Below are 16,559 nucleotides of genomic sequence, written 5' to 3'. Positions count from 1 at the left end.
AGGCCTAGAGAGACAGTCTGGCCTACGGAGGGGTTACATTATAATACATTGTCCCTAGATTTCACAGCCTGAAAATGGACTCTGATACTCTCAAAACAAAAACCACAATGTTGGTACAGTAAGTTTCCTGGAATGATTTAGAAGATATGTATCAGAGTATGCCAGAGTTACATCACAAACTTTAGATGATCACTGTACTGAGAAGCAGGAAAATGAAATAAGAATACCACTGTCCGATTAGATACTAGGTTATCTCTTTTACTTCATTATTTTTCAAGAGAAAACCTTTCCTGTTTTAGCCTCTTGAATTTGATGCCCGATTACCTCAATAAAGAATGAACAAGCATCCACACTGGCCACCCTAAGCACCACTCAACATGTTTAACAGGAAATTTTTGAGGGTTTTGCCTTAACAAAAACAAACCCTTAATACATTAGTAAGATATGTAAACACTCCAGCCTTCATTTTACTTTAATGAATAACGCCCAGAAAGACAAACAACTGTTTCAGTACGGTCTCTACAAAATCACTTACTGAAGCTTTCTGGTCCCCACCCATCTGTCCACCCTCTCATCCATCTGAAGGGCACCCAGCCCTACACTAGGCCCTGGAGACCTTGAGACTGAGCAAGACGGATGCAGACCCTAAGCCAGCAATTCCAATGAAGCAGGGCGGGGGAGTTCCATGATAGGGAGCAAACAGGAGGAGTAGGAGAATGTCAGTCAGTGTTGAGGGTTATAGGAGACCTCAAGCCTGAAGATGAGCAGATGCTGGTCAGGCCATAGACAGGCAGGGGGATTCCAGCCAAAGCAAAACCTGTGTGAAGGCTCAAGGCTGTGCCCACCCTGCTTTGCGCAGTGCCGACAGAAACTTCACCCAGCATATTTAAGTATCCCTTTTGTCTGGTCCATTCTAATACAGATCTGAGAAGGAATCCTAAAATAATCAGAGTGTATTGGTGTATAATAACTCTGCTTCTCTAATCATACAGTCTTCCCTTACCACTATGAGCCAGCAGAGCCCCAGCTTAAAATCCCCAAGAGCAATTTCATTCCTGCCTTAGCAACCTCTCTGTTCCCTCATTGCCTCTGCGAGACTCAGGCACTGAGCCATGAAAAGAAGCTCATTTATGGGAAAATAACCAAGTCACTAGAGACCAGCTTCATTATTTTGCACAGCTAGCAAAACACAACCTGTTTCTGATTTAAACACTAAGCAATCAACATTAAGTTCCAGCTTTTAAGTGTTTAAAAATACATCTATATAGATCTCTGTGTAGATAAATCCAGGCAGAGATGCTTATGCTTAAAATGTTTACCTCTTCCTGATTATAGTGGGCCCCATCCTCCTGGGTGAGACTAATTACTGGGGACTGATGCGTTAGCTCTTGTACAGCCCCAAGGGATGGCTTAAGAACTCCCCAGGTCCAACTGGCTAAATTAATCTACCTGCAAAACCATGCCCCATTGTTCTTTTTTGTTTTTCAACACTAAGCTGATTTAAAGTGGAAATTTCCTCCATTTTAAAAGTTTTTTTTCTTTTTTTAAAACATGTTAACTCTTTCAGCATAGCTGGTAGCCAGGCAGAAAGGAAGGTTTAGAGGCTCATAAGACCATGGAAAGCTCCTATGTCTCCTATGCCCTGGCCATGGAGTGACTCTGGGGAGGAGGCTGGGAAAATGGAAGGAAATTCTTAGGGGGGATGGGGTGTAGTGCTTTGGGTATGAAGGATGAAGAGAAGGGCTGGAGCAGAGAAATGAGGGTTCCACCTCATTGCTAGGGGTTCTTACAGCACAGGACACTTCCTGATAGAGCTGGACAGAAATGCAGACCTGGACAGGGCCTCGGAGACCATCCCTAGAGGACAAAAACCAAATGCCTGCAGGGGCCAGCCAGGCAACCACGTGTATCTCAACCATGGGCTACCTACATGTAATTAATAGGGAGTGCTGGAGACTGTGGCAAACCTTCCAGCCCTGTCTAAAGGCATTTTAATTTGCTTAAAATAAAAAACAAACAAACTCCATTAGTGAAATGAAAATCTTGCAGGTGGGATCTGACCTACGGGATGACGCTGCAAGGCTTCAGATGGTCCAACTCTCATTTTACTAGGAGGGAAACTTTAACAGCTTTTTGGAATGTTTATGCTAGATACCACCTATAGCACTCCCAGGTGTATTAACTCATTTAGTTCTCATAATTCCATGAGGTAGGCGTTATTAGTTGACCCAATTTTAGAGAAAATGAAACTGAGTCACAGAAAGGTTACGTAATTTGTCCAAACTAGTGACAGGGAGCTAAGATTCTAATGCCAGCAGCCCAGCCCTTATCTGCTAGGCTTTGTTGGATTCACCCCGAGCTTGTCCTTTGGCACACTTGGCTGGTAGCCTGACACCAGCCAGGGTAGCGCTCCTTGGGCCTGTCTTATGCCTCAAGGTAATGAATGGGTGTTCTGGTGTTAGGACCTACTACTAGACCACAGATGTCAGAGTCAAGGAATGAAGACCAAGGGAGTCCTAAATAAAATCTTCTCTGTTAAGTACAGAGTTTAAAAAGGGGAGAACACAGGCTGGTGGTCCTAGCCTCTGTTCACAAGCATCACAATATATTCTTTCAGGAGGGGAGTAAACACTTGGGTGGTTTTATTTTTTGGTTTGCTTTTTGGGGTTTTTTTTTTTTGGCATAATACAAATGCTTTCTAATTTACAATTACCAAAACCAGTTCAGATCTTTCGTAAAGTATGACCCAGCCTATCTTCCAGGGGTGTTAGGAAATCACTTACTGAGCTGGATAAACTAATAAACATCCTGGGAACGCTGCCCCTCCCAGTTCTCCACATATCCTGACTCATCACTTCCACTCTGCTCTCCTGCTTGGCACATCGCTGGTTTAACTGGAGTAGGCTGAGATCAAGGCCATGTCTACCTGGAACGGGACTTCTGACAATAGGCCCAGTTATTTCCCTTGCAATCAGTCTCACTTGTAAATCTGTGAAGTCTCAGCCAGGTCAGGCTAGGCCCCTGGTAGAAAAAGCGATTTAGTGGGGTACCTGGGGCAAGGATGACTCCAGGCCTTACTCCTCTGGTCATCTAGCTCCGAGGCAGGTCCCAGTTCCTCTGGGGGCACACATGCTCATTTCTGAGTGTGCAGAAGCTCCCCTATAAATGGGTATGGGAACAGTGGCACCTTCTGAACATTTCATTGTAAGCCCTTGTTTGAAGTTTCTGGGAGAGTTATCTCATCAGCTCTGGAGACTGTCAGATGACTTCGGCAGGATGCCTCTCTGCTTTGCCCCCACCCTCAGCCCTTCAGCTGAGAACAGTGCTCCCTTCAAGCAGCACAAAGCAGGTAAGAAACAGAGATCAAGTGGCTCCACCCACCAATTCAGGGCTTGAAGCTTCTGGTTCAACATCAGTGAAAAAAACAAGTGATCACTTTGAAAAGTAAAGATCCCAGAGGGAAGTGACAAGTGCTGGGCACAGTGAAATGTCTGTGAATGGAATATGTTCTCCTCAACTCCCCCAGTTAAAAACCGAAGACTGAGACCAAACCACAGTTCCTAAACCCATCAACATGGTGGCCAGAGCCCAGAAGTGACTTGATGGACTGCCACCTGGTGGTAACCAGAGGGACATACCAGCTCATTAGATACTTAAATTCTTCAGAGTTTTAGATGGAAACTCTTCCCCCAAAGTTTCAATGTTCTTATCTAAAATGGCCTATTCTCAGGCTACCACTAACAAACCAAAGACGTGAGACAGGAATTAGAAAGTCTGAGTCTGTTTCCAGCTTAGTGAAAGTGCTGCCAGGCATCTCTGGAGCAGAGCTCAGACACCCCAGGGCTTCCCTTCTCCACTGGTACAGGGCTCAGGGTCCAAGCTGCTGGTACCCTTTCCTAAGTAAACCATTTCCAAGACTCAGGGAAAATCATGGGGGTGGGAGGCAGTGTCTACCCCAAGCTCTATATATTATTCCAAGTAGACACATGGAAGTAGGAGTTAGCAGAAAAGCAGTTCATTTTCTGGGACCTCTCTACCACTGATAATTTAAATAATTAAAACATGGAAGTTGCTGGTAAGCAGTAAAGTCTTGCTGGGCTCAGACTGGCAGAAGGGAACCCCCCACCCCAACCCACTGCAGTTATCCTCCCACTGGGTAACAACTCAGTTTTAGCCTGCAGATGGGTGAGTGCCTTGAGCTCTCGAGCAGAGGCCCCATGCCTGGGGCCTGGGTGGCACTGTGGGCAGACCTTACTGCTGGGCATAGCCGCAGGTGCCCAGAAGCCATCCCCATCCACTGGATTGGAATAAAGGGGTTTATTTGTTTTATGCAATTAAGAGTTAATCCTTGAAGATGCAAATGAGGTTCTGATAAAGGTGACAGCCAGTGGTGCTTGGTACCTTCTCTTTTCTCTGCAGGAAAACGGGGTTCTGTGACTCTCATGGTCATTCTACCCACTGGGCTGATCACACTGAGCCACTTAAAGATACTGAAGTGTGCCACCTTGAGAAACAGATCAGGAGAACCCTTGGGGAATGGAGCTTGCGGGCCTGGTGGGGTTCTCCTGAGACTTACCAAGGGGAAAAAGAGACCAGCAGGCAGCCACTCTCAGCCAAGAGAGAGGCTTACTCCGAGAAGCCAGATCTTGGGAAGAGGCAGCTCAAAGGCTCCTTCTACCCTGGAGCCACCCAAGAGGGTCCCAGCTGGGATAAGGAAGGGACAAGAGCAGCAGGCTAACCTGGAGTCATGTTCAGACACAGAGCCACAATGAAATGTGTCCCTCATACCAAGCATCTGAGTGCAACACCCTGTCTTTGGTGTGGTTGGGCTGACTGCATGTGGTCAGCCTAAGATGAATGAGGCAGAAGATAATGAAGAGGAAGAAAAGGAAAGCAAATTATAGCCCCTAACACATGGTGTCTGCTCCTCAGTGACTGTTTACTGCACTGAATCAGGCAGATCAAGGCAGGAGAGGCATTTTTTTCTTCCTCCAAGAGCAAAGGAGAGGATAAGGCGGAGGCCTGAACAAGGTCATCATCATGCACAGCAACTTAAAGGAGGGACCAGTTCCACCGCACAACTCAGACTGGTGAGGGCAGCTGGGCAGAACCAAGAAGAGAATGCTGGGGGGCCAGGGCAGGGGGCAGGAATGGGCTGGAAGGAAAAATGACCTGAAAGACGAACACAGACACATTCTGGAAGCTCCAAGCACAATATCCCCCGAAAGCTGGCTTCTGCAGGCTGCATGAAGTGGAAAGAGCCAAGATTAGGAGCTGGATAGACCTGAGCTGGCATTACTAGTCATGTGGTCCCAGGAAAGTCACTTGGAACCCCGTGTGAGATCCCTCTCATAGGAGTGTGACGAGGATCCACTTCTGTGTTTGGAAGTAAAGACCAAAGACTGTAGCTCACTATGCAAACGTGGGTTAGCATCTCTGCAGAAAGGGGCTGACATCGCGGGCGCAAGGCCTGCTTGCAAGGTTGGCCCTCCGTTGGCTTCTGGGCCCTCGGCCCTCAGAGTACCCAGTGAACAGTAACCTGTGCCTCGCCTGTGCAAACAATACCTGCCTTCCCTCCAGGAGCCGGGAACTTTGGTATGTGCCAAGCAGAGGGTGCCTGCGTGACCAGCCCCAGTAAAATCCCCGGGTGCTGCATCTCTAGTGGACAGTCTTTTCTCGGGCAGAATCATCACACACGCGTTGCTGCATTTCTGTTGTTGCAACAAATCATAGCTAAGTTCTGACTTCTTTCAGCAAGGCTCCGAATGTAGGGGTGGTCTTGGGGCCCCCCAGTACAGTATCACCTAGAATGAGCTGGCAGAGATCCTCACCCACCTCAAAGTCTGCTGTCACCACCTACCCAGAAGGGGAGTTACAGGCAGAAGATGAGACTGGGCCAGCAACCCGATAAAAAGACCCAACCCCTAGAAGAGGGAGGTAACAAGAGGGAGAGAGAGAACACTTTTGAAAGCCCCCTTAGCCAATCATTGCACCGGATGCTCACTGTGTTTTCATTACTTCATTTCCTCCTCAGCACAACAGTATTATTATCTCCAGTTTTTCCATAAAGAACTTTAGGCACAGAGAGATTAAGTGATTAGCCTGAGGTCACACAGCTGGCCAGAGGAGGAAGCCAGCAGCAAGGTGGGCCGGCTGGCCGCGGAGACTGCCGAGTCTTTGCTCTTTCCTGCACCCACGCAGCCCACCTGGCTGCCACCCGCCCCAGCCTGTCAGGCTGCTTGGCTGGCCCTCGTCCTTGCTCTGCCAAGCAAGTCATGAAGAGTTTTCTGTAAAGCTAGAGCAGGAAGAGAAGCGGGGCCTTTCAGACCAATGATCCTCATCAGCTCTATTTGGTATTTTTCAAAGCTCTGTAACATCCATCATTTCTTAACTCTCATAACCACTGCGTGCGGGGCTGCCTGGCAGCTGCGCTCCTTTTTCAGGCAGGGAAGATGAGGCCCAGGGAGGGCCAGCTGAGCAGGATGGGGCAGGACCCCAGCCAAGACCTCCTTTCACATTCCCCAGTGCCTGGCACGTATGAGAACTCAGTAAATAGCTGCTGGCTGGCTGGATGATGATTAAATACAAAATAAAAGTGGGCTCAACAGGAAACCAGAGGTTCATTCAAAAATCTTCATTTTTAAATTGTTTTTCTTAAAAACAAAACAAAACAAAAGTAAACATCTTCAGAGTACTCACCAGTCAACAAAGAACTCCAAGTAACCTTCATTTGGTTTCTCTAGCTTCGGTGTCCCCATTTCTGCTTTCACTCCCACTAGGATGTCTGTGTGACCCTGCAGACAGGCAAGAAGGGTCCTCACTTGGGGCAGGCAGCCAGGCACCCCACCACCCCCTCCTCTCCCGGACATACGTTCGGGGGACTCTCTTAGGAGCAGTGCTGGGACTTGGAAAGTGGCCCTTTGAGAAAGTGAGGGTCCTCCAGATCTATGTAGACTCCCTCCCAGAGTTTGGCTTGGATCTTAGATTTCCCCTGGGACAATTTGTGCTCCCAAAGCCCAGAAGGGCCGGCAGCTGATTCCCTAGGGCCTATCTGTTCCTCCACCTGGCCATGGACTGTGGCCACAGCACTCACCAGCTTGACTCTGGCAGACCCACTGGTGTTGGACACCACGTCGGTTTCCACTTCGACACATCGGTAGTCCTCACAACCACGGCCATCCACGCGGAGGTCTTCCTGAGTGTAACAACCACAGTCCTAAGGCTGTGATCCCCAACCTCCAACAGACTCCTAAACTGACTCAACTCCTTATTCCCCCTAGAGAAATATGCAGTACAGCTTCTTTCCTCTTAGTGAATCATCCAAAAATTCTGCCCTCAGAGCTAGTAACATTACTATTTTACATATGAGGAAATGGAGACTCAGAGAAGTTAAGCAACTCGTCTGAGGTCCCACAGCAAAGGAGAGCAAAGCTAGGCTTCCATCCAGGTCTGCCCAAGCACAAAGTCCAATTGACATACCACTATACAGAACAGGCCCACAAAAATGAACAAAATCCGAGCAAGAGACAAAGTCAGCTGCCTCTTTCCAAATCTGCAATTCTGAAGTCACAACAAGAAGTATGGGTTTTCAGGGCTACAGGTACAGCTGGCTCAGCTGTGGTCCTCCTACCCCCCAAACTCAGAAAGACTTACTCTGTACGCAGCTAAGAACAACTAGCTGATAGCTTCTACAACAGGCATTCTCTAGAACAGGGTCGGCAAAGCGAGGCCCGTGGGCCACCTGTTTCTGTAAACCATTCTACTGGATTACGGCCAAGCCCATTCGTGTAGGAATTCTGTGCTGCTGTCACATTACAACAGCAGAGTTGAGTGGTTGAGACAGAGACTGTATGACCTGCACCCCCAGGATCTTCACTGTCTAGCCCTTTACAGGAAAAGCTGGCCAACCCCTGTGGCAGAAGATGGGTTTCAGGGCGATCCAGTTATTGACTCCCTCAGTTATTTACTTCTATCAGTGTAACTCACAGATACCTATTTTATGTTGTGGTTATAACCCAGTACTAACATTATTTATCTTGTTGTTCAAAGTGATCCAGATTTGGCCACTGGGAGCTCCTTTGGGTTGGTTCCTGCATTCTTTCAACATATCTCCAATTTCTTGTGAGCATTTCTTTACTTCTGACAACACAAGATGTTCCAGCCTCTTATGTCTTCCCTGCCCCAGCCCTGGGATCAGCCCTTTCTTCCAAGCAGCCCTGGTTCCTTTTATTGGAGAGCACTACTTAAAAACCAGGATCTGGGTGCTAAGTTTATTGTCATTGCTTCTACATCTCAGCAGAGCAGAACTTGAAAATATGTGCATTAACCCACACATATACACACGCCTACATTTAGTTGTTTCTATCCACATATCTATTAAAAAGCCATGTGTTCATACTGGGAGTTGGTTCTAACCTTCCTCTTCATCTCATTCATAACTTCTTTCTTAGACAGGGAGAAACCTGGCTCTCATTATCTACAATGTATTTATGTATTTGTTAAATTTGGTATACACATAAAGTAGTTTCAAAATTGCTACCCCATGCCCCTGTGAGAAACAAATTCACTAATACAGTATTTGTGTAGAGTTCTTTTTGTCTTTAGCCTTCTAGCACCCACTCAAAATTCTGTTTCTCCCAGTTGTCTCCCCTCATTCTTCCTGAGCCTCTGTTACTCATTTGCACCCCAATCAAGTTCATTTATAACTGTTGGGGTTCTAGTTTGGGTCCCCCACATCCCGGCTATTTTGGTTACTTATTTACTTTTGTAGTAACAGCTCTAGGAGTCGAAGCTATCAGAAAAGGTGTGCTCACAGAAACGTCACTCTCCCTTTGTCCCTGTTTTCAGGCCCCTTCCCTCTTTTTAGCCCCTCCCACTCACTCCAGGCAGGTATCCCATCTCTTTAGTTACTGTTTCATCTCTCCTGTATTTCCTTTGCACAAATGAACAGATACACAAGTATTTTTATAAGCCTTTCTTTCTTATATAAAAGTTGGCTTACTACAGATAACTCTTTTACACCTTGCTTCTTCTTTTTAAACAATTAACAATACATATGCAGGAAATCACTCCGTATCAGCTCATAGGGATCCTCCTCATTCTTTGTAAACATTTTCTGGAAGCTCTATCAGAAGAAGAATCATTAGCTTCATCGGATTCTCCAAGGGGTTAATGATCCTCAAAACATTCAAAACAAAAACGAAACAACAACAATAAAAAAACCACTGTTGTGAAGTATGCAACTGTCGGAAACTTATCTTTAAACTGCTTGGCTAATTGCACATCTGATTAATTTTTTTTTATTCTGAGAAACTGAAATACAGAAACGGAAAACACTGCGTACTCCCACCACACAGCACTGACTACTACCGTCTGTCATGCTTGTTTCAGCTCTTTCACCCTCTCAACTCCTATTAAAGGAGAGAAAATGAACATCCTAAGTCTGGGTGAAGTCCCTTTGCAGCCCGTCCACTCCCAGCCATTCCCTCCCTTGAGGCAACCCCTCTCTGGAATCTGGGGAGACATGTTCTTGAAAAGCAACAGAATTTCACATCCAGGAGAATTCCAAGCCAGAGGTCTTAACCACAATTTGGCATAGCTTCCTGTGTTCTAAAGGGTCTCTCCACTATGATCTGCAGTCAGCACAGGCCTCCCTAAAAGGACAAACTGGCTGGCTGTCCCAGCTGGTCCTGATGATGGTGACTAACGACTGTGAAAGCGGGGAGGCCACAGGCTGCAGGGCTTCCAACTCCTGCTTTAAATGACCACTCCCTCTGGAAAGATCTAGTCATAACCCTTTGTAGTGACAACCCACTGTCCCAGGATGAGGCTGGAGGGGTGTCAGAAAGCTGGGTCTCACCAGATTTCGCCTTTCCAGCCTGTAAATCACTCTCTGCTCCCTGGGGAAGGCTCAGTTGGGAAGGCTCTGGTGACAAGAGATAAACAAAAAGCTACAAACTTCCCTTTCCAGGGGTGCATGAAGTACACTTTTTTTTCATAGGAAAAGAAAGCACACAACGGGAGAAAAACAACAAAACAAACAATCTAGTCCAAGAATCACTGCACACAGGACAACTTTTTAAAATCCACTTTTCCTCATAAAAGTCTTAGGAAATTGCCCAAACCTGCTTGGCCTGGCTCAGAGCCTGACATCCTACAACAATTCTGAGTCATCTGTAGGATTCAGGAGCAAAGGAATCAATCCATGTGTGAGCACTGAAACACGTGCAGCCCTGCGGGGAGAGTGCCATCTGCAAAATGAATAGCCATGTCCACAGGTGACACCATGGAGTGCAGCCCTGTCCTTCTCAGCGGAGGGGACAGAGCACCTTTCTAGCAAAGGCTTTCTGGATGCAGGGATGAATCCTGGTGACTTTCAAGTTGTCACCTGAGTGATCCCAACAACCCTGCCAGTTGGGTGTGGTGTGGAGTCACCTCCAACCTATATCTGAATCTCCGCTGTTACTAGCTTTGTGACCTTGAGCAAGTTAGTTCCCCAACAGCCCCGAGTCTGCCTCTTAGTGAGAAAACAGAAATAACCCCAACTTTACAGAGTTACAGGAGAACCCAAAAGCCATAAGTCATTTAAGGAGAGCCCTCAGCACAGTGCAGCGCATGTGTCCCCACTCAGCAGTTCCCTTCCTCCGCCTCTGGTGGCATGCATTACCTCACTGAATCCTAAAAACAACCCAAGAGAGGTGACAGACACGACACTGAGGCACCAAGTTTGGATCTCCTGTCTGTGACAGAGTGGAAAGAAAGACAGAGGACTCAACCCAGAGCTGCTGTTCCTCACACCCAGGTGCCCAGTCTGTTCTACTCCCTAACAGAAGCGGGCACGTCGGCACCCCTAATCCAACGCACCAGGGAGGACTTTTGCTCGAAGTGGTCCTCAGAGGTGACGTTAACACCTGACACCCCTGCTTTGGCTCGTCCAAGGGCGCAGAGCTTGCTAATGGAGACCAGGCCAGGAGGCCTCCCTCCTGGAAAGAGACCCCACTTGGGAAAGGGCCCAGCTCTGCAGGCCCAGGCCCACGGCACAGCAGGGGAAAGGAGGTGCTGATCCTCGTTCCACTTTCCAAGCCTGTTGATGGGCGTTTGATGGGCCTTTAGTTTGGGATTCTGCCCACCTTGGCATGAAACTGATTCTCTTCTTGGAATCTGACCTCTGATCTGGGAAATAGTTGGAAAGAAAAAGGAGTTAAAGAGGAGCTGACAGGTCACGGTGTGGAGGGAGGCTGGACAGGTCTTACTCACAGACTTAAGGAGGTGGGCAGCTTTTACCAAGGTGAAGGGCAGCTGGACAGCAAGTGGCTGCGGAGAAGGGAGGAGGGGAGGTATCACCACAGACACAAAGACAGGCAGAGCTGCCCAGTCCACGAGACCCACAGTGGAGCCCAGGAGAGGCAGGGCCCCAGAGCTGCCAAGCCCTTGCCACAAATCCCCTTTTTCTTGAGATTACTTAATAACCTCTAGCCCTCTGAATCAAAAGAACTTAAATCCCAGCAGCCACAGGCTGAACCCCTAATGGGGTCACAGTGAAGTCTGGGGATATAGTATGGATGGTTCCGGACAAAGCCACACTTCTGATGGAAAAGTCCTGAAAGGGAGCCAACTCCCCTCCAGGGTTGCCCACACTCCAGGTGCTGCATACTCTCTGGTCTCCCCATTCCTCACATCCCATTCTGCCCCCAGATGGATAGGTTCTCATTTTACACGGAGAGCTGGCTCAGCTGCTCAGGTAAAAATCACTCTTACTGCACATGGTGGAGCTGGGAAAGGAGTCCTGCTCCGTCTCACTCCAAGTCCTCATGCAAACAGAGGCAGGAGGCCACGTGTCCTTAGGCGGGAGGAGCAGAGATTTCTGCAGCAGAGGCTAGGCTGGGGCTGGCCAGTGGCGTGCCCGTGGGCCAACATCTGGTGGCTGTATAAAAATCTCCCAACATTTGGGAAAAGGCCCATTCCCAGGACCTGGCCCTGAAGATTCAGATTGAGAAGGTTCCAAGTAAAGCCTGGGAAGCGGTATTTTGTGGGTGAGTAAAAGGCACTCAGGGCTTCAGAATCACTGGGCTAAGATGGGTGTTGGCGATGTCTTTTCATGGAGAAAGAGCACAACTTTAGTCAGTCAAGCAGACCCAAAAAGGATTAAAGCCTAATTCTGGAAATTCTGAGATCTGTCCCCAAATTTTCCATATTGTAAACAGAGGAAAAAGAAGTTTGAGATACAAATTCGTAAAATAAAAGTTGCACAAATAAATGCCAAATAGGGTTCTAAAGAAACTTAGAACTGATATGGGAAAAATACTATGTTAAAATGTAACAATACAGCAATATGTCTGTCTACTATTTAAGGTCTAGAAAAGGGGGGGGGGTTCAGAACTTGCCCTCCCTCATCCTGTTTCCCCACATGCTTTCAGAGGACAGAAGAAAGAGAAGTCGACAAAATGGGGATTCTCTTTGGCCTTTGCCTTTGGATCCCTATTTTAAAAATGGGAACTTGGCCTGAGAGTTGAATTAGGCTTTGCAGTCAGAGATCTCGACTTACATCCCAGCTCCACTTTAAGTAGAGAGGGTAGGGGGTCCCCAGAAAAAGAGAACCAGGCATGGCTTTCTGGACATAAGAGAAGCCATTTGAGGCCTAAGCCTTTCCATGATCTAAGCCTGGCCACAGTACTTGCCCTTAGGAATGAAAGATCTTAAGGGAACAAAAGCAGTGAAGAAATAGTTACGTGATAAAACAGAGCCCTAATTCCTCCTCAAGGGATATACGTAACAATCTGATATGCATCTTTGAGTTGTTCTGCAGGAACTAAGGCCCCCACCTAGGTGGAGGATGGTGACTAGGCTAGGACCCCAAACTGGTCCAAACCTCAGGAATGATTTTGACCTTTTCTGACCCTTGTGACTTCAATCAACTAAAGCTTGGACTCTGGCAACCTTTGCCCCAGTTCTATGCTGAATTCTCTGCTCAAGCCCCCTCATGAATATGCATGTACTGTTAGCTTAAAATTTCTCAAGTTTTGCTGTTGGGGAGACACTGCTTTGGGAAAGATCCTGGTGTTCTCCTTACGTATGGCAAGTAATAAATCCTTTCTTCTCCTGCTCTTTGGCTTGGCTGTGTCTTTTGATTCAACACCCACCGAAAGGCAAACCCAGTTTTGGGGTAAGACGTCCAAGCACATACTGTGTGACCTTGGACAACTGACCTAACCTCTCTGAGCTTAGTTCCTGATCTGTAGAGGTAATACTTACCTTCAGGGCTGTTATAAAGATTCAATGAGATAAACATTATGATAGATCATGTACCTAACAAAAGTGGGACATCTCAGCCTTCAAAGTCTGAGAGGGGATTTAATCAAATCATATATTAAAATATTGATTTATCAACCTTTCCATTTATCCTGCCTCACTCCCTCAGATCCATTCTCTGTCCTTCCCTGCCCTAATCTGTGAACCAGGTTGAATCCCTCCTACTGCATCACCTGGACTCCCTTTGCTGGATTCTGGTTGGGCTTGCCAATGGAAAGTACCAGAAGGAGATCAGAGGGTGCTTCCCACCCCACCCCTGCCACCCTGGGGCCATATTTCTGCCTGCATCTACTCAAGCCTACAACTTCTGTTGGGCAGCTCTTCCTCCAAGGTTCCAGCTATCACTGGCATCTGGCAGCACTGTTTCCTCCCTTGGTCCCTTCGGCCTAGGGGTGGTAGTGCTCCCTGTGGTTGCTAGTTTGGGCTCCTCAGCATCTCTTGTTGGCTCCCCCAAACCTGCCCTCTATAAGAAGGCCCATCATGAAAGTCTCCTGAACTGCCTGAATTGGATTCTGTCTTCTCCGAGGACCTGAAAATGATTCATCCTCCTTTGAAGTGGGCCCCATCCCTCAGTGGCCATGTTTGAGCTGAATGATTCTGTCCATCCTTTCTCCCAACCCAACTGAACCAGAGTTTTTTCTCCCAGGAACACGAGTTTGGAACTGAGCCAGAAGAGCTAGCTTCTTATACAGAGGAACTGTAACCCCAGGAGATGGGGGGTAACAATTTTCTTTCTATCACATTCTTTCTCCCACCTGTCCTGAGAAACAGAAAGCTAATTTGAAGATAGATAAGAATAAAGCAAAGGCATACAAAGCAGTAGAGATGAGCAAGGGAGAACCTGGAGATGCCCTTGAATTTCATTGTTCTTGAATTCCTGGAGAAACACTAGCAGCCTTCGAAAACTTTTTTTTTTGCTTCAGCCAGTTTGTTGGTTACTGTTACCCAAAAACTGGGTTCACCTCTTGGTGGGTGTTGAGCCAAAAGACACAACAAAGCCAAAGACTAGGAGAAGGATCTACTACTTGCAGCAAGTAAGGAGAACACCAGGGATCTTTCCCAAAGCAGTATCTCCCCAAACAGCAAAATTGGGCAAATATTAAGCTAAGGGTACATGCATATTCATGAAGGGGTTTGGGCAATGTATGCATGTTCATAAAGGGGCTTGAACAAAAAGAGTTCAGCATAGAACTGGGGCAGATATCAACAGAGTCCAAGCTTTACTTGACTGAAGTCAAGAGGGTCAGAAAAGGTCAACATTATCATCCCTTTAGGTTCCAGTTGTTCTGGTGGTTGACAGCTTCAGGCAAATTTTTACCACTGAAACATAACTGAGAGTCTTTACAACTGATATGTTTGCTATTGTTACTTCTTTTGCCTGAACAGTTGTTTGGGCATTCTTTTGTTCCCTTAAGATCATCAATTACTGAGACCTGTTCAAGGACAAGTATTGTGGCCAGGCTTAGATTACAAAATGGCTTAGGCTGAAAATGGCTTTTCTTATGTCAAGAAAGCCACATCTGGTGTCTAGGGGACCACCTACCCTATCTGCTTTTATTACTGTTACCAGCAACTGAATCCTCAACACACATTGTGAGGTTAATTTCAACTGCTTTTACTTCATTTATTTATTTTAGTGGAGGTACTGGGACTGAACCTAGGACCTTGTGCATGCTAAGCATGCACTCTACCACTGAGCTATACCCTCCCTGCTTTCAACTGCTTTTAACTACCACTAAACCAAGGTAAAATATCCCTGAAATAGTAAAGGAATCAAAGGCTAAAAGTAAAGAGATGCCAGAAGCTAAAACTGACCATACAGGACCAAAGGTGAAAAGTAAAACAAAAAAAGATTAGTTCTGTGAGGGCACTGCTGGCACTCAAAGATCAATGAAACAAAAGTTTAGGTTTTTTTAGAACTGTGGAGATCCTGTGGTAGGCTCATTTACATGCATTCTACCTTCATTCATAAATACAGAAATCTGTTTCCTCCAGAAATACAGCAAATTTGTGGCCAATGTTAACAGTGCTTATGAAGAGATTTATTTCAAGTCAGTTACTGTGCATGCCTCTGTGATAGAGCAGAGCATTTACCAACAATTGTGGCCCTAATTGTGGTCCATGATGCTGGTGAGAGGTTTAATTTAAAAAATGAAAACACTGTTCAACTCTTCTCCCTTTTACTCCTTCAGTGTTACTGAGTACTTTCCAAGTGCTGGACACTGACTAAAACTTAAGGGTCCCATACAGACAAGTCAACAGATTATTACCTTCCAAAATCTATGATGAGTGACTGAGCCTCTAAGAGGCCTGCAAATGAACCTTCTACCATTTCCCCTAGTCAATCTATGTGGCTCCATGCTTCTTTCACCAGAAGGGGCTATGGACTCACCATCCTTCCTTCTGTAAGGCTCAAGCCCTACTTAATTCTTAGTCATGCTGAGAGCTCAGCTCAAATGCTGTTTCCTAAGGGAAGCCTCCCCAACCTCCCAGACTAGATCAGGTTTCTGATTTTTGTTTTTCCTTCACAGCATTCGGTACAATTTTACATATAAATACACAAATAGATCTGTAATTTCAGTCTCTACCTTCTAGCATGGGAGGTATGTTAAGGGTAAGCACCTTCCTATCCCTTGAGTCTAGGTTGAATGAATAAATATTGAGTCCTGAAAATACACAGGAGGATCTCCTGACCTGGATTTAGGGAAGGAATTCCATCCCCCTAAGGAAGCCTTCAGAACATGACAGTCCTCAGTATTCTGTAGCTCCTTTGACCCCCACTAACTATACTGCTCCCTTGGCAAATATCTTATATTCCATTGCCTTTTTTCATCTCTGAAATAATAAAGGAATTGGAGACTGATGGAAACGGACACCAGAAGCTGAACTTGACCACACTAGGTGAAAGTGAAAAGTAAAACAAAATGATTACGTCTGTACAGGCAGGAACAGGATTATGGCTAGGCTTTGGTAAGACGTTTAGGAGACGTCTCTAAACTAGGGAGGTTTATAGACAAGACACACTTGGCTTTCCCTGGTAGCTCATTACTAGGCCCAATATTCTCCAACTCTCGTTCTGGAGTAGTCAAAGCCAGAGGTTGAAGGCTGCGCACAGAAGATCTTAACATAGTTACAGCTACCTCTGGGGATCTTAGTTCTCCACTGGCAAAAGGGAAACAGCAAGGATTATGCTACCGGCAGTGGAGTTGCTTTTTAAAACACCTTCCCCCTTTATCTGTAAGGCGATTTAT

At 46.5% G+C, this 16,559-nt stretch overlaps 1 protein-coding gene across 3 annotated transcripts in view; it reads right to left on the bottom strand.

Annotated features, from left to right (window-relative positions):
- The window catches only part of EXOSC7 (exosome component 7), a 30,857-nt gene that overhangs the window by 13,742 nt on the left and 556 nt on the right, over positions 1-16,559 (bottom strand). For all 3 annotated transcript variants that reach the window (XM_015236219.3, XM_072941114.1, XM_072941115.1), the window contains exons 2-3: positions 7,094-7,195; positions 6,700-6,794 (exon numbers count right to left, since the gene is read on the bottom strand). In XM_015236219.3, the coding sequence (XP_015091705.2) occupies positions 6,700-6,794; positions 7,094-7,195 (197 nt within the window). The remainder of the gene's footprint in view (positions 1-6,699; positions 6,795-7,093; positions 7,196-16,559) is intronic.

The sequence above is a fragment of the Vicugna pacos genome, chromosome 17 (assembly GCF_048564905.1).
Source record: "Vicugna pacos chromosome 17, VicPac4, whole genome shotgun sequence".
NCBI lineage: Eukaryota > Metazoa > Chordata > Mammalia > Artiodactyla > Camelidae > Vicugna > Vicugna pacos.
Note: the sequence above shows the minus strand (reverse complement) of the source record. Positions and strands in the feature narration are given on the sequence as shown.